Below are 16433 nucleotides of genomic sequence, written 5' to 3'. Positions count from 1 at the left end.
AACTTTTGAACGTCCACATTCTTGTCCTTGGTGTCCTCGTTTCTCACCTCACTCTCTCATGCATGGGATGATTTCGGTTTATCTTTTGACTCGGTGAATGCTTTAATTGTTTTCGGGTCTCCCTAGAGCGTCTTGAGCATCTGATATTTTGGGTGGAGACAGCAATATTCTACCAGTTTAGGAAGGCAATGTTTGTTACTGCAGATGCTGGTGTCACATTATGGATTAAATTTAAAGTGCAGGTAGTTTCCAAGAATGCTTTCTGAATACAGATGAGAATGCTGAGCCTACAGTCAGAATAGACAATCAGGAAGTAGAGCCGGCCAATGAAGCGAAAACTTACCCAAAATGACATTATGACTCTCTGACAACCTCATTTCAGTGACAGATAACTCCAAATGAATTAATTTTTAACCAGTTAAAAGTTCCACACAGTGACTTAAGAGTACTGGAATTGTTATATAAATATTACTTTGAATTATCATCAATGATTTTCTGTTCATTGGGTCGTGCAAAGATTTGATAAGAGCTCCAATGTGAGGACAGATGTGAACCTGGTTCCTCAAGTCAAATTGCAGGTGAAGTTCCTGAGTTCCCAGAAAAGGTAGAAACTGACTATTACTAAAGTTTGGACCTGAAAAAGATCAACATTATCAACAATAATGACCCTAATATCTGAGAATACTGTACATTTGATGTGTGAAAATAAACAGTACATGGACTGCACGGTGAATGGTGTCAAGAGCCTCGCCTTCAGATTCAGCTTATTCTTCAACACAAGAGGATGTGAGTAAGAGCTCTTGGTCTTTGAAATCAAATATCAAGAATTGTTTTTAACAAAAACCTCAATATCGATATTGTGACAACAATGCAAGGTTGACTATTGCTGCTTTCACAAAATATTATAACTATTTATAATAATCATCAGTAAAGAGGATATAATGACTAAAAACAAATAATGGAACAGCTAGAAGAGCTAAAAGACAACACTTACGCCACCTTACGGTAGAATGGTATCCAAAATCTAAAACAATATCTAGTCTCATATATAACTATATTGATGTATTGCCCAGCCCCAGTCCTGTCCCTCATTGCTTTTTCTATTTGGTTTACTGAGATGCAGGGAACAGAGAGAAAGTGAGAGCTGGGGGATTGACAGGGAAAAAAAGCAGTGGGGTTTGTTATGAGTCATCCTCCATTCACTGTAGAGCCAAGCAAAGCAAAGTAAACCTCTCCTCTGTGGGCTTCTCCAGCCAGACCAGCATACACACTGCAGCTGCCACCAAACTCAGAAAAGCACACACTGACATTTTAGACCTGAGCGAAATAGACATGTGTGTGCATGTCACTGGGGTATGTGTCTTTCAAGAAATGTTCTGTCCTTTACCAATTTTAAAAGCATTGTTGGGTGATTCTGAATTGGATTAAAGAAAGGGTCTAAAGAGCACAGGGAGTGACAAAAGATTAGCAGTACAGGGAAATGGAAACAAACTAATAAAAACTTTGTTTTCAAACACTGTTCATAGTTATACCTACTAAAAAACAATGCACATTATTTTGCATATAACCCGCAATATACATTTGTATGTAATGCACCTAATTGTGAGCCCGGACAGGTCACATAGTATAACGACCTGAGTCTGGTAAGTCCGCATTGGGAGGAGGTCAGGGTGGATGTCTTGGTCTAAAAGCACAGGACTTCCACCAAGGAGACCACTGTCTGTGTCCTGTGTGAGTCAACGTTGACTTATTTGTCACTTAACTTCGGTACTTAAGCAATGTCACCTCCTTAGTTATTTCAACCCCAACATTTGCTTATTTGTTACTCAACCTCCGTATTAAACTAACGCCACTTTGGTAGTTATTCTTATTAAAATGTTAAATTAATTTAGTCCCAAATTGAATATAGAAATTCAAAGAAACACTCCAACCGCTATGAAGCCATCTCAAAGTAAGAGGCTTTTGTCTGGGCAGAGATAGGTCATAGTGTGTTTGTAACCTTGTTTGTTTTCTTTTAAGTTTAACTGTAATGTTAACGTGTTATTGTGTATGTTTACATGCTGACATAATGGTGTTGTGTTTAGATCAGTCACTATGAGTAAGGTTGGTAACTGTAACTTTATTAGTCAAATGCCCAGAGCTTCTGATTCGTAATTATATAGTAGTTGTTGTTAGTTTTAGATAGTATTGACTTGATCAGTGTTGTTAGAATTTAAGATCCACTCTGAATGTGGAATAGTACTTTGACTGTTGACATTTTGAGTGAAAACCAGTTTAGAGACTTACTTTATAGTTTGGTTATTGGTCCCTGATCTCAGGGTGGTGCCTCGTTATTATTATTTGTCAATAATCATATTGATATTAATACTTTTATTAATGTCAATAATTTTGTCTTAGTTTTCATACCAGATCCTAACAGTTTTGTAAGATATCATTCAAACCCAAAAACACAGCCAACATTTACTTGTTAATTGGAATGAGAATCAACTTTAACTGAATTTGTGACTCTTAGGCTGCACTTCATCTTCATGAAGGACAAAGAGGACATGTTGCCTGATGCTGCCTAAATGTCATGGGGGGACCATGTGTGATTATCAGTTACTATAGGTGTTTGTCATGATTTTGGTTCACGGTTCATCATCAGGTCAATATTTCAAACATCCTTTGTCCCAGCAGACATCTTTCACTTGTCATAGCAAGAAAAGCACAGGTCCAATCTGTATAGTGAGGATGTTTGACTTCAACGAGCACAAAGGTAGCAATGCCCATTAGATCATAACGTATAATGTGTAATGTGTCGTATGTTTTGTGTTACTGTTGTAATCCAATTTAAAATGCTATTAACAAAAGTATTGAATGTGAAATGTACTGTGCTTCTACATCAACTTGGTGGTTGATTACAAATTGACTTTGAATTTGAATATTTGTTTATGAAGGAGAGATGTACTGTAATGCTATGTGAGTATATCAATGCTCTATTGACAGTTCTGGAAAAAAGTATTCATAACACTATATATAATTACCAGGAGTGTCAACAGATGTGACAGTTGCTTTTTCTTTTTCTTCTTCAGAACCGTTCATACAAACGAGTGGGAGCAATCAAATCCTTTCACATCAAAACATTTTCACTTCTTATGCAGATTGTTCACAAATTTAGGTTCTAATAGAGCAAAACAGGGTGATGCTGTAAACAGTTTCCCACTCCAGCAAGTACCTGCTGTAGCACAAGCCGAGAGATGTTCCTACATTTATTTATGCTAATATGTCACTGTCTGGAGGCCTGTTCTGCACGTTTCTGTCAGTTTAATTAATTTCAGGGTCCTGCGAGGAACAGATCTGTCCACCATAAAGCACTCCTGTTAGCCTCCAGCCACCCCCAGCGCTGCCATATCACTGTCAGTCCAAAGGAGTGTGCTGCCATGGAACCTCAAACCACTCATCGTTTTTTCAGCAACTTAAGAGGCATATTTACAACAGCGCATCTACAGCATTTGCATTTAGCATGGGCCGTGAAAAATTGATTAACTCCTATCCCAATTAAGAAATCAAACCAGGAGGGTTCATTTTATATAATAGTAATGAGTTGGAGCTCTTGTATCATCTTTAATGGGATTACAGATTCTTTCAAATTATTTTGTGGGCATAAGCATTTGTATTTGGAGAAAATAGGCAGAGATGTCTTTTTTTATAGTGCTGCTTTTGGGGGGGGGGGGGGGCAAAAACCAGATATGTGAGTTCTGGGCCTAAAACTCCCCACTCCGTGAATGAGCTACGCCTGGCAAACGAGCTGAACAAGTTCTACTGCCGTTTTGAAAGACAATGGGACAGTCCTGACCCCATCCCCCATGGGTCCATCAACCAGCCCGAGACCACCAGGTCCCCCTCCCCCAGCCCATCAGGAGCCCATGCCCCTCTACCACCCATCCTAGTGTCCCCCCCACCCCCCTCCCCAGTGACGACTCTCTCTATCCTGGAGAGAGACGTCAACAGGCTTTTTAAAAAACAGAACCCCCGCAAAGCAGCCGGCCCGGACTCTGTCTCCCCCTCCACCCTGAAGCATTGTGCCGATCAGCTGTCTCCGGTGTTTACAGACATCTTCAGCACCTCCCAGAAGACATGCCACGTACCAGCCTGCTTCAAGGCCTCCACCATCATCCCCGTCCCCAAAAAACCAAGGATCACAGGACTCAATGACTACAGGACCGTCGCCCTGACCTCTGTGGTCACGAAGTCTTTTGAGTGTCTGGTCCTGTCCCACCTGAAAACCCTCACTGATCCAGTCCTGGACCCCCTGCAGTTCGCCTACAGAGCCAACAGGTCTGTAGACGAAAGTTTTCTTTTTGACGCAAGACAAATTAAAATGTAGTGTGAATGGTCATACAATATACTGTTATTTACACACATTCCTGCTCCCTAGAGGAAGAATCATCTCCATTTAAACCTTCTGGGCTTCCGACCCTTCATAGCAAAGCAATGCCCAATTGTGACCGATTGTTCCAGGTTGCATACGTTTGTGACCTATGAGCAGTGTTACGTTCCTCTACCAGATTGTTTCCTTTTTCCAAAAGAAGAAAATGATTTGAGAAGAGGGCTTTGGGAGGCCCTGACCCCCAAGTCGAGAACCACTGCTCTAGCCTAACCCTCAGGACAAACTTTTTATTTAAAACCCTGGTAAAAACCTGGCGAGGCTCAAAGAAAGGCAAAGTTATGTGTTTCTTGGTACAATTTGGCTGTATTTTTACTTCTCGCACTAATTCTACTGCAGAAATCAAATATTTTATCTATTATAAGTGCCTCTATATAAAAAACTAAATACACCGAATCTAAAGCCATGGTTAAAAATCAACAAAAGAAATACTTTCCATCGAATTACCACCTTACGGTTTGTATGCCTTCTCCAAGCAGTCAATCTAAAATGTCTTCACTTCATAATTTAACCCTTTTGACAATTGCTAAAATCATCAAATTTAGCACATGAATTTTTGAGTTACGGCATCACATCACATCTCTCACCGGCACAGAGATATAGCAATGCCTGGGGATGATGCTGACTGCGTACAATTACTCAACTGAAAGGTAGCCCTTTAACTATGCAAACTGTTAAGTGGCATATATGCATACAGGCCGGTCCCACAGCCCACATTTCATGGAACAAAACGGTGTTATTTATTTCGAAGCGGGTGTCATTCCCAGGAGGCTTTCCACTGTAGATCCAAGCCAAGAAATCCTTCTGTCACATCCAGCGCTTGCTGCCTTTCATTTACACACAAGTTATTAGCCAGAAGCGTATATATCAAACGGACAGAATCCCTGCGGGATTTCTATAAGGCTGTGGCACGTGTCGGAAAGAACACAAAACGATTCTCTCTGAACTCTGCTAATGTTCTCGTAAGCCAGTCATGAGGAAACGATGATAACTCTTTCTTCTAATTGTAATGAGCCAGTTCCTTTTTTTCCCATAGGGAAACCACTGGGAGCATTAGCCAATGAGCACCCTGTCTGGGGAGATACCGCATGTGTGTGTGTGTGTGTGTGTGTGTGTGTGTGTGTGTGTGTGTGTTTGTAAGGACGCCACACTGCCGTGGTGTAACAAAGCGATATTTAAATCTACACTGGAGAAAAAGAGAAGTTAAGAGTGTAATTATGTATATGTTTGATGGTCCCATTTAAATGGTAATGAACAGTAAGCGTGCAGTCTTCCTTAAGGGGACGTGTGCGGGATAAATACCTTCATTCATCTGGTGTGACTCATGTAAGAGGAGCACTTTCTTCTCTCTTGTTAGGTATTGATTTCATTTCCTTAATTAGAATTTCAGAAGCTGCAACGCCACAGCAGCTTAAATGTAAAGATATTGCCTCATTATCATTATTAGTCATCTGAGCATTTGCACAGCCACATGTAAAGAATCACAAAGCAAGTATTTGCCACACACATATTAACGCAGTCGATTACATTTGAACATGTTTTGACTTCTCTGTGAGAAGGCTACTTTCTGTTACAGCCACACTTTTAACTCATTAACTCATCTGTGTCTCAGTGTCCTGATGCGTGAGCTAGTCACATGAATGCACAGTGATAGTTGACTACATGTTGTTATTGTCCAATAAGCTGACGTGATACGGGCACAGAATCAGTCGGATGGATGAATGTTGAGATGCTCAGTTCACTGATTAAACCACACATATGAGCCATGTCATTAAGTAAGTCAACATTCAGTGAATGATGAAGAGATAAGTGTAATATGTCGTCATCCGTGGGTGCCTGTTGAACTCATTTTCTTGTCGTCAGACATAGGCCAAAGCCAGTTTAGGTATTCCCAATAAAGGCTGGTGTTTGTTTGGTTTTATCTTCTTAATTATCATCAATAATTGCCCTAAATAGATTGAAATCAATTATGAATGCTGTGCAAGAAATGTGCACTCAGCTGTATTAGACCTGTTAGCTGTTAGTTATGTTAGCAGCATTAGCCCTGTTAGCTGTTAGCTCTGTTAGCAGCATTAGCCCTGTTAGCTGTTAGCTCTGTTAGCTGTATTAGCCCTGGTAGCTGTTAGCCTGTTTAGCTGTATTAGACCTGTTCGCTGTTAGCTATGTTAGCAGCATTAGCCCTGTTAGCTGTTAGCTCCGTTAGCTGTATTAGCCCTGTTAGCTATGTTAGCTGTATTAAACCTGTTAGCTGTTAGCTCTGTTAGCTGTATTAGCCCTGTTAGCTGTTAGCTATGTTAGCTGTATTAGACCTGTTAGCTGTTAGCTCTGTTAGCTGTATTAGGCCTGTTAGCTGTTAGCTCTGTTAGCTGTATTAGCCCTGTTAGCTCCAGGTGGAAACTATGAAACGCATCCCATAAAAGTATTGTCTTTGTGGCCACAGCCTGATATATATTAGAGTTGCTTTGTGCCACCAGAAACTGACTCCTACTCTGACCCAGTACCTGCACCTGCCTTGCAAGCCTATGTATGTATGTACTGCCTATGTATACACTGTAAATATTAACCTTTTTATGTTGTTAAAAATGTAGGCAATGTTGGCATTGTGCGTCCTATAAAACTCATTAGTTGAATATTGTCATATTTGAAAGACAGGGCTCATACCACCTATCCTGCTAAAAGGTATCTGTCATGTAGCTTATGCCTCCATGATTTAGAACTCTATTACTGTCCAACAGCTATATACTTCAGGTAATACCATCTTGCATTACACTGTCATCCCATCTTCTAGAATGAATGCAGGCATATGGAGATATGTTATTGACATTTCTTTTTGTTTTCTCATATTGAATGCACGTACTCAACTGTGGAGGTATAAAAATGAAGTTACATAAAAGTCAGGAAAGTGACTCATGTAAACAAATAGAAAAACCCAAACCTAAGTCCTAAATCTCTGCAAACCTCTGAGCTGTCGGACACAGAAGCCAGAGAGCGATCCCAGAGATACAGTCTGAGCCAGTGTTAGTCAGTGTTTGTGTGTGAATAAGTAAAGCAGGCCCCGAGGAGGCTGTTTGGTTTTTAATAAAACACCAGAGCAGATGGTAGTATGATCTGGGACACAGAGAGACAGTCAGAAATAACAAAGTAAAGAATGCTTCCTCCTCTACATTCTCTTTTCTGTTTCACCACGTTCCCTTTCTACACTTTAAACACATTTTGGGTAGAAATGTGTTCATACAGCAATAGAATATTATAACTTGTATACTTGAATATTATTAATTGTGACATGCATCAACGTTATTAAACCAATACAGCCACTGACAAACATGACTTCCTTGTCTTTCTCGGTATGAGAACTGGTCCCGTTAATGGTTGGGAGTGAGTCCAGGGTTGAAGTCTTCACAGATTTAAAATTATGGGGAGAACCTCGCGGTCGTATGCCTCCACCAACCAGTCAAGTTTTGGTTTACATCCACGTCTGTCCAAAATGTCATCATACTATCCTATTAAACCAAGATTAGATTGTGTAAAATAGTCATCATTTTCATATGAGGGTCGGCAGTTCGATCCTTGGCTGAGACGTGAGCTGAGTCGAAGTGTCCCTGAGCAAGACACTGTCCCCCTAGTGGCTCCCCGGGCGCCTGTCATGGGCAGCCCACTGCTCCCTGGTACAGGGATGGGTCAAATGCAGAGAAAAATGTCCCCCTCAATGGGATAAATATAGTGTAATAAAATAAATTAAAAAAAAAAAATATTCATTCTTGAGTTATGGCCAGAAATATGTTGATTGAAATCACATTGACCTTCTAAAAAGTTCCTCATTGAGTTCAGGTCGACATTTGTCCTACATTGCAGGTGTGAATGGAGTGGAAGGACGGACGTGTCATTTCATGTTTTTCACCAGTGCAGAGGCATCAAAAGGAACCTTCTTTGAAAAGGACCTGACATCTTGACACTCGGTTAGGGTTAGGCAACAAAACCACTTGGTCACGGTTATTAAAAACATAATGGTTTGAGTTTTAATAATAACGTACAGTTACAATATATTGAGCATGAATAAAGAACTTCTTACATAATGGTAAGTAACAAGCTTCACAATGTGTTTTAACCGTGTAGCCCCGCCCCTAAAGCATCCCCTCTTTATGGTCTGTTTGACTCTAAATGGAGCATAATGTACTAAATGAACATCATGCTGTATTGAAGAAGACTGTAAACTAGAGATTGAGACCATAAACTCATGTTTACAATGTTTACTGAGGGAATAAATCAAGAGAGAAGTAGAGTCATTTTAGACTAGACTTCTATACAACCAGAGGAGTCGCCCCCTGCTGGACACTAGAGAGAATGCATGTTTAGGGCACTTTTGCATTGGCTTTACATGGCTTTCCATATTGCAAAATCGTAAACTCCATTCATATCGTTACTGGTATGACGCTGCCACCTCTTTTTTTACCTGCAAGACCTTGCAATATGAGCAGGTTGTAGTATTTTTTCTAGCATGTTAAATATAATATATATACTGTATATATTTAGCTGTTGAGAATGCAAGTTTAGGACACTTCCTCATTGGCTTCACTTTTTAGAACTGGAGGTTACCCCCTGTTTTGAAGCCACACCTGAACCCCCTTGGTCCATAAGGGTCTGCTGAAATAAAGCTCACTGCATATGTGAGTTGTTGCCTTTGATAGCAGCTAACAGATCAGAAGCTGTTGAATCACTCTGAAGTCTCCTGACCCGATTAGAGACACAGCCAATTAGAGGAGTCAAAGAATCAAGGTCGGTAAGGATGAGACTCTCTTTGTTATGACGGACTTCTCTGTGTGTTCTCATGTATTCTGATACAGCGGTGTTTCACAGCTCGCCCGTGGCTGTATCCCCGGCTAGTGTGTTTAGCCTCAGGACAGAAAATGGTAATACCCTTTTCAACCTTTCAAGGCCTGGCGATGGGAATCAAAAACATCTCAGAGAGAAAGTACCTAAATATGTAACACAAGCATATGCAATCCCCATCAAGAAGTGAGAAGCGCTGCAGGTGAACTCTGTAGTCATGTCCTGCAACCCTGAACAACCCCAAATATCTCCTTCATATTGTTTCACTCCTCGAAGGCCCCCTTCTCTTTCTACAACTTCAGTTCACCTCTGTTCAGGCAGTTCTAAATATTCTATCACCTATTTAGAAAGATCACATCCATTGTGGGGAACTATGGGACTGCAGGTTCACCTCCTCATTACTGAAACAGAAAGCGCTTCAGTATAGCTGCTAATGTTGATGCATGTCATTTAACCTCAGTTGCCTCATTCAAATGTATATAATCGGGAAGAAAGCTTTGCTATACTTCAAATATACTCGTCGCTCGAGGATTTATTTTCGACTGGGTTGAGATTATAAACTAAAGTAAGGAATAGTTCAACTCTTTGGATATCAATCTCATGTATGTGTGTTATCTACAAAGCTAGAGTCAGGATGCTAGCCGAACTTAGCATGAAGACTGAAGCAGGGGCAGACGGCTAGCTGGGCTCTGGTCAAAGTTCAGAAACTTTTTGGCTCAGTTTTTTTTTTTTTAAAGGTTAATACATGAATTGGTGATTAGTATATTTTATGCAATATCTTTAACAATGACCAATTACCATTTTCGCATCAATTCTCACAATTTGTGTAGGACCATCACTGCCTTAAACTGCTAATTTTAGATTTTAGTTTGGCTTCACCTTCGTGATTGTTCCATTTAGATGAACGTTTCCTCTCCTATGTAGATATTTTCTCCTGGCAAGAATCCAAATGGCAATACATTCTCACCCCCAACTTGTTAAGATCCGAAGCTCGTTCATTGGCCCAACGCTTCAGCCTGTGACGCTCTAGACTTCCTCCCTTAGTGTCTTTTCAAAATAAACTTCCGATGTTGGTTAAGGTTAAAATATTACATTTGTTGAGTAAAATAAATACGCTTGTAGCTTAACTTAGTTAAGTATGTAAGTCACATGACAAAAGTAAAGTAAAATAAGTCAATGTTGACTTTCACACTCCTGTGTTGGTAGACCCAACCATCCAGCCCTCCTCAGTATGCTATGTCAGTTGCTTTTACCATGGAATAGATGGGTTTACGTTGGAGTTAAAAGCCCGATGCTTCTCACACAGACCCTAAAAGGCGCCTTGGTGCGTTGGTATCGTCGGAGTTAGGAGTGGAGTGTGTTGGATCGTCTGCAGAGCAACGACCACACGGCGATCGATTGAAACCCTTTAGAGGCCGGGCCAAATGACTCAGAGAGGAGACTTTCAGTTGTCACAGCAACGACCCAAATGGGATGCAGGAGTTTGATCGCTTTGCGTTTTCAGCATTCCATAATCCGCAGTGTCTGACGAAGACGAGCCACACAGAGTTCAACAACGCAGCTAAGAAGAGGAGGACAAATTGTACAAACAGCGCTTTTGAAATGCTAATATTTTTGCATAAAAGGTGTCCAAGTGTAGCTAAACCAGTTGAGCTTCATGGGTGATGCACTTCAGCTCCAGAAGACAGACGCCTTCGTGTCCGTCAAGTCTCGACAGGGACAGAGACGGACGCTGGCAAGCAGACGTGATAGACATCTCTCCGTTTTCTCTGGACATTAAGAGACTATTGGATCTAAAAGATTACAGCATGATAAAGATGACAATATTCCTTCTGAGGAGAAAACAGAGATGTCATTTCCTCCTAAAACAGAGGAGCGGAGTGTACGAGGAGGACGACTTATGGGGACATAATAGAATCATCGCTGTTTTGCTCGGCTCCGTCTTCCTCAAAAAAGCATCCATTTTGGGCGTCTGAGACTCCGTATCAGCACACTTCATCTCTGTGTGTGTACCGCGAGTCAAATGCCAGAGTTTGTTTGTGTATGTGTGTGTGTGTGTGTGTGTGTGTGTGTGTGTGTGTGTGTGTGGAAGTGCGTGTGTGGAAGTGCACACTCACCCTACAGGCAGTAATGTGGGTTGGCTGTAAGGCGGCACTAAATGAACAGATGGAAGTAATCAACAGATGGTTGATATGGTGTGTGTGTGTGTGTGTGTGTGTGTGTGTGTGTGTGTGTGTGTGTGTGTGTGTGTGTGTGTGCCCTTCAGACATGGGGTGTGTGTGTGTGTGTGTGTGTGTGTGTGTGTGTGTGTGTGTGTGTGTTCGAGAGAGACAGAGGGAAACAGCGACAGAGAGAGAGAGAGAGAGAGAGAGAGAGAGAGAGAGAGAGAGAGAGAGACAGAGATGCACTTCCTCCTTAAATGTAAAACATTCAAAAAAATACAAAAATTCTTATTGAAACTTTAATGGCAATAAAGTAACATTGAATTGAATTAAGAGCAAAAGAGAGCGGGGCTTTAAAGTATATTTTGAAAACATTATCATAATACTCTCATACTTCTTCAGTAATTTAATTCAAATCTTCCTCCACACCAGAAGCTATCTAGTCGACCTTCACACTGATGCGCTGCTCCACACGTTCTCCGTGTCGTACCGTGAGATCTCTTCCTGGTTCTCTCCATCACTTGAGCTGGTCTCTAAATCAATGGATGGAGTTACCTGCGTTATCATCCATTGCGTGGTCATTTTAGCATATTGTACATCTGGTGCCATCAGTGGAACAGCATGGCACACTCTCTACTATTAGGTAGGGTACAGTTTATGGTGTGTGTTAACCTGACCTGAGCGCTCATTCAGTGGTTGCCTAACAACAATAATTGGAAAAAAAGTTGCAGCAAATCACAAAAAACGACCTGTTTTGGGCAACCAAAATGTAGTGAGTCCTACGTTTGTATGATATCATGGAAAAACGTACTCTTCCAAAAGCCACCAACACGTGTCAATTTACACGCGTTACATGCATACAGTCTTTTCAAAATAAAGTTACGTATTCACAAGAAACAAATTAATTAGATTTAGGCAACAAACTACTTATTTAGGTTTATGTAAAGATGGTGATATATTCAGTTAGGTTTAGTTACTTTGTTAGCTTTGGAATAAGATCGTTAAAATGACAAGTTGCGTGACAAATGAATCAACGCTGACTTCCTGTTCCACGGTCTCGTGGCTGAAAGCTCGCGGTTTCTTCGACTAGTTTGGAAGCGTGGTGCGGATGTCTGCTTTAAGTAAAAACAGGAGAGAACCAGGAAGAGATCTCACGGTACGACACGGACAACGTGTGGAGCAGCTCATCAGCGTGAAGGTCGACTACATAGATTCTGGTGTGGAGGAAGATTTGAATAATTAATGAAGGTGCCTGAAAAAAAAAACCTGGAGACTGCAAAATGCCAGACGCATATATTCCCTCTGCTGAAGGGTTAGGGTAACTAAGGAAGAACATTATTAGTAAGAATCATCCCGTTTCATTGTGACGTGCGTCTAAATCTGCCCTTCATTTTGTTGTCTTTGCATTTGAGGCCTTGATCGCTACTTGAGAATTCTTTGGTTTGGATTTGTAAGAGGCCCTCTTCACTTTACTAACATAAAAACAGAATCCAAGTCATCTTTCTCCCAGCCTTAAGAGCTTTCATTCTAACTTTCAAATTAATTTCACAGAAGCCTCTCGCATTGGCAATTGGCCACTTCAGCCTGTTTAAGTGAGCATCCCTTCTATAAAAGGTGTTTATATTTATGAAAACAATAAAACCAGAGAGAGAGAGAGAGAGAGAGAGAGAGAGAGAGAGAGAGAGAGAGAGAGGCGTAAGAAGAATTTAGAAATGTACAAACACCCCCATGCTTAATCCTGTACTTCAGTGGACTTTAATAAATCCAGGTTACACCAACACCAACCCCTCAAAGAGAAACCAGCTGACCCTGGCAGGGCCTGTGTTGTTCACCATTAGATACAACATTCAGCTCTGATCCAAGCAGCGCTGCTTTCAGGTGAGTGTAAATCCTTAAAGCGGCTTCATCCTCTTTTTCATACTGAGAGCTTAGACGGATGTCCACACCAAAGACTGGGAAACACGTCAGAGAGACAGAAACATGGTGGAAAGAACGGCCACCAGGAAACAAAGAACAATGCAAGCATCCAAAACATCCTTGTTTCCTTCGTTGCCTTCCTCTTTCTGTCCTTCCATCATTTTGTCCTACCTTTCCTCCTACTGGACTATTGTCAGTTCTTCTTTTTTGTCAAGCTCAAATCATGCTTTCCATGTCCGCAAAGCTGTGAGTGAGACCTCCTTTCCTCCCTGCACCCTTCTTTTTGTCCCTACTTGCTTCCTCCCTTCGTGCCAAACGAAGTATGAATGCGACAAAGATATCGGCGAAGCAGACGGATTCAGCCCCTTTCCGTCCACGAGTCGCTGCTTTAAGTGGTGTTCAAGAGCAGCAAGAGCCTGATTTAAGACAGAACAAATAGATCTAGAGACACGTCTTACCTTTCATGCCAAACTTGGAGCGTCGTCCGTATTTGTTGATGAGAAGGAAGAGAACCACGAGCATCACACAGGCAAACCCTGCCAGGCCTACTGCTATGGAGACCTGCAGACCGGGGGGGGGGGGGGGGGGGGGGGAATAGCGTTAGGGCAATTACAAACATACATCGGAATAAAGAGCAAGGACCTCAGCAGGCCTTACAGGGGAACAACAGCTATATATACACTATACAGTATATACATATATATATTATATTTAACATGCTAGAAAAAATACTACAACCTGCTCATATTGCGAGGTTTGGCAGGTAAAAAAAGAGGTGGCAGCGTCATACCATCATACTTCTCTCTTGATTTATTCCCTCAGTAAACATTGTAAACATGAGTTTATGGTCTCAATCTCTAGTTTACAGTCTTCTTCAATACAGCATGATGTTCATTTAGTACATTATGCTCCATTTAGAGTCAAACAGACCAGAAAGCAGGGGATGATTTAGGGGGCGGGGCTTACTGTGACATGGGAGTTGCCCCTGTTTTTGTTTTACAACTTTAACCCTTTTTGTTTTACAACTTTAACCCTTTTTGTTTTACAACTTTAACCCTTTTTGTTTTACAACTTTAACCCTTTCACAGTGTGTTTTCACCTCATGAAAGTTATTTGTAATATTTTGGTCACCTAAACATTCTTAGTTAGCGTTCGGTTGCACTTAGCTCCTCCCTCTCGTGTCACTTCAGGTTGTAAAAGAACAAGAGGTGGCGACTAAATGACAAAGCCAACTGCATTTTGGTCACGGCCATCTAGTGGTTTTAGCCTTTTTTTTGGTATTAATTAAGAGCAGATTACGTTTGCCGAGCACATTTGGGAGGCAACAGCTCAGTCATTAGGGACTCGGCTCGGGGCGGCCGGTTCAAGTCCAGCGCCGACCATACGGAACAGCCCGGTGCCTGGTGCTCTCAAGCAATTCAGCGAACCACAAACTGCTCAGTGCTGCCTGACTTCGGCAGCCCATCTCTCAACAGCAGTAATGCATGTCAATGGGTCATGTGTGTGTATGTTGGGCCTATCCCCGTGTGTACCAAGAGAATGACGGATTAATAAAGACCTTCTTCTTCTTCTCCACATTCAGGAGGAGATGAATGTTTTGGATTGAACTACTCCATGACCGTGCTTTCCTCTAGCAACCACCATTAGCACCAGTTTGACTTTTTGTAGCCCCGTCTCTGGTGAGCTGCTTTCATATTCTGAGCTTGAATGACCCACAGCAGCCTCTAGACCAGTGGTTCTCAACTGGTCTGGCTGCGGGACCCACCATCACCCATTAATGACAAGCCGAGACCCGAATTTCTCAATCCATATCTCAAGTAGTCGGTGTCGTACTTGTGGTTCGCTCAATTAGCATGAAAACAAACTGTGTGGCTGTTCTTCTATACTGTGAAATGGGCTTTAGATTGGACGATATCCGTCGCGGTCATACACGTGAATCTAAAGATGCATACAGGTATTTGTATTTTTCGAAACACAGAATTATGTAAAAGGAAAAAAAAGGCACCCACACACATACACTAACCCACTACGCTCCATTAAAGCCTCTGCTTCAACAGTTATCTTTTCCCAGTCAATTACAGGAAAAAAAAGAACTCAATTACATTTCTAACCGACTCTCAGGCTCACCGGCCACCAGGGGATTTCAGCAGATAGCAGCAAACGGCAGCGGGCGAATGGCGAAGAAGGAAAGGCTTGATTAAAATAGAACCTCGAAACTCTTCACTTCCTGAGCTACTTTTTTAGACTTTTGTTCTCTTTTGCTCCACATCTTCCTTTTTTTTAGTCTTCCTTTGCACTGGTACTTTAACACTTACTTAAACGGTCATCACAAGTTTAAAAACATTTACATTTGTTGCCGTCGACTCAACTCCAGTAAGTAAGTTAGAATGTGGTGACGAGTACATGGGTCAAACAAACACAACTTTCACCCCGGAGGCCTCTGTTCATGTCCTTTGTGAAACATAAGTCAACATTGACTTGTTTTACCTTATGTATCTAACGCTGCACCACTAACGCCTAAACCTAACCAAGTGGTAACTACTGTTACTTTGTTTCACTCTCACAACTGATAGGTGCCGTTTGGACCATCTGAAGCATTAGAATGCTCGTGATCACCACCGATAACATCCACTCAATTGGCTGATAATTTTCCTAATGGCTGTCACTGGCAGCAGAGCAGCCACGCCCGGCCAGAAGACCAGAGACGGTTATAGACGAGGCCAGTAGAAGATGGAGATGAAAAGCCCTCCACACCAAGACAAGTCTGAGTCAGAGCACCCTCAGGACTGAGAAAAGACACAACCCAAGTCCACGATGCCCTGGGAGTACCTGAGAAAAAACCAGCACCGAAGGCCTGCTCTGTTACCTACACTCAGCCAGAGGTAGTTTCAGAATTACACTTCAATCACTGTCTTTTAGGTGTCGGTTTAGACCTTAGACCTGTCTCTTGTCTGTGTGTGTGTGTGTGTGTGTGTGTGTGTGTGTGTGTGTGTGTGTGTGTGTGTGTGTGTGTGTGTGGAAGCGGCACTGTCCTTAGTACTGGAATGGAGACACGGACTCAGTTTCTCAACCTGCCAGCTCTTTCATAGTTGTAAGTAGAA

At 41.7% G+C, this 16433-nt stretch overlaps 1 protein-coding gene across 1 annotated transcript in view; it reads right to left on the bottom strand.

Annotated features, from left to right (window-relative positions):
* LOC137880902 (NT-3 growth factor receptor-like) overlaps positions 1-16433 on the bottom strand; it is a 189845-nt gene that overhangs the window by 62877 nt on the left and 110535 nt on the right. Inside the window, exon 12 of the mRNA XM_068722473.1 lies at positions 13791-13893. Coding sequence (XP_068578574.1) covers positions 13791-13893 — 103 coding nt within the window. The remainder of the gene's footprint in view (positions 1-13790; positions 13894-16433) is intronic.

Source organism: Cebidichthys violaceus, unplaced genomic scaffold (assembly GCF_023349555.1).
Source record: "Cebidichthys violaceus isolate CVI_PGR_0920_01 unplaced genomic scaffold, fCebVio1.0.p SCAF_3, whole genome shotgun sequence".
NCBI lineage: Eukaryota > Metazoa > Chordata > Actinopteri > Perciformes > Stichaeidae > Cebidichthys > Cebidichthys violaceus.
The sequence above is the reverse complement of the archived record's forward strand: the minus strand, read 5'-3'. Positions and strand labels throughout refer to the sequence as shown.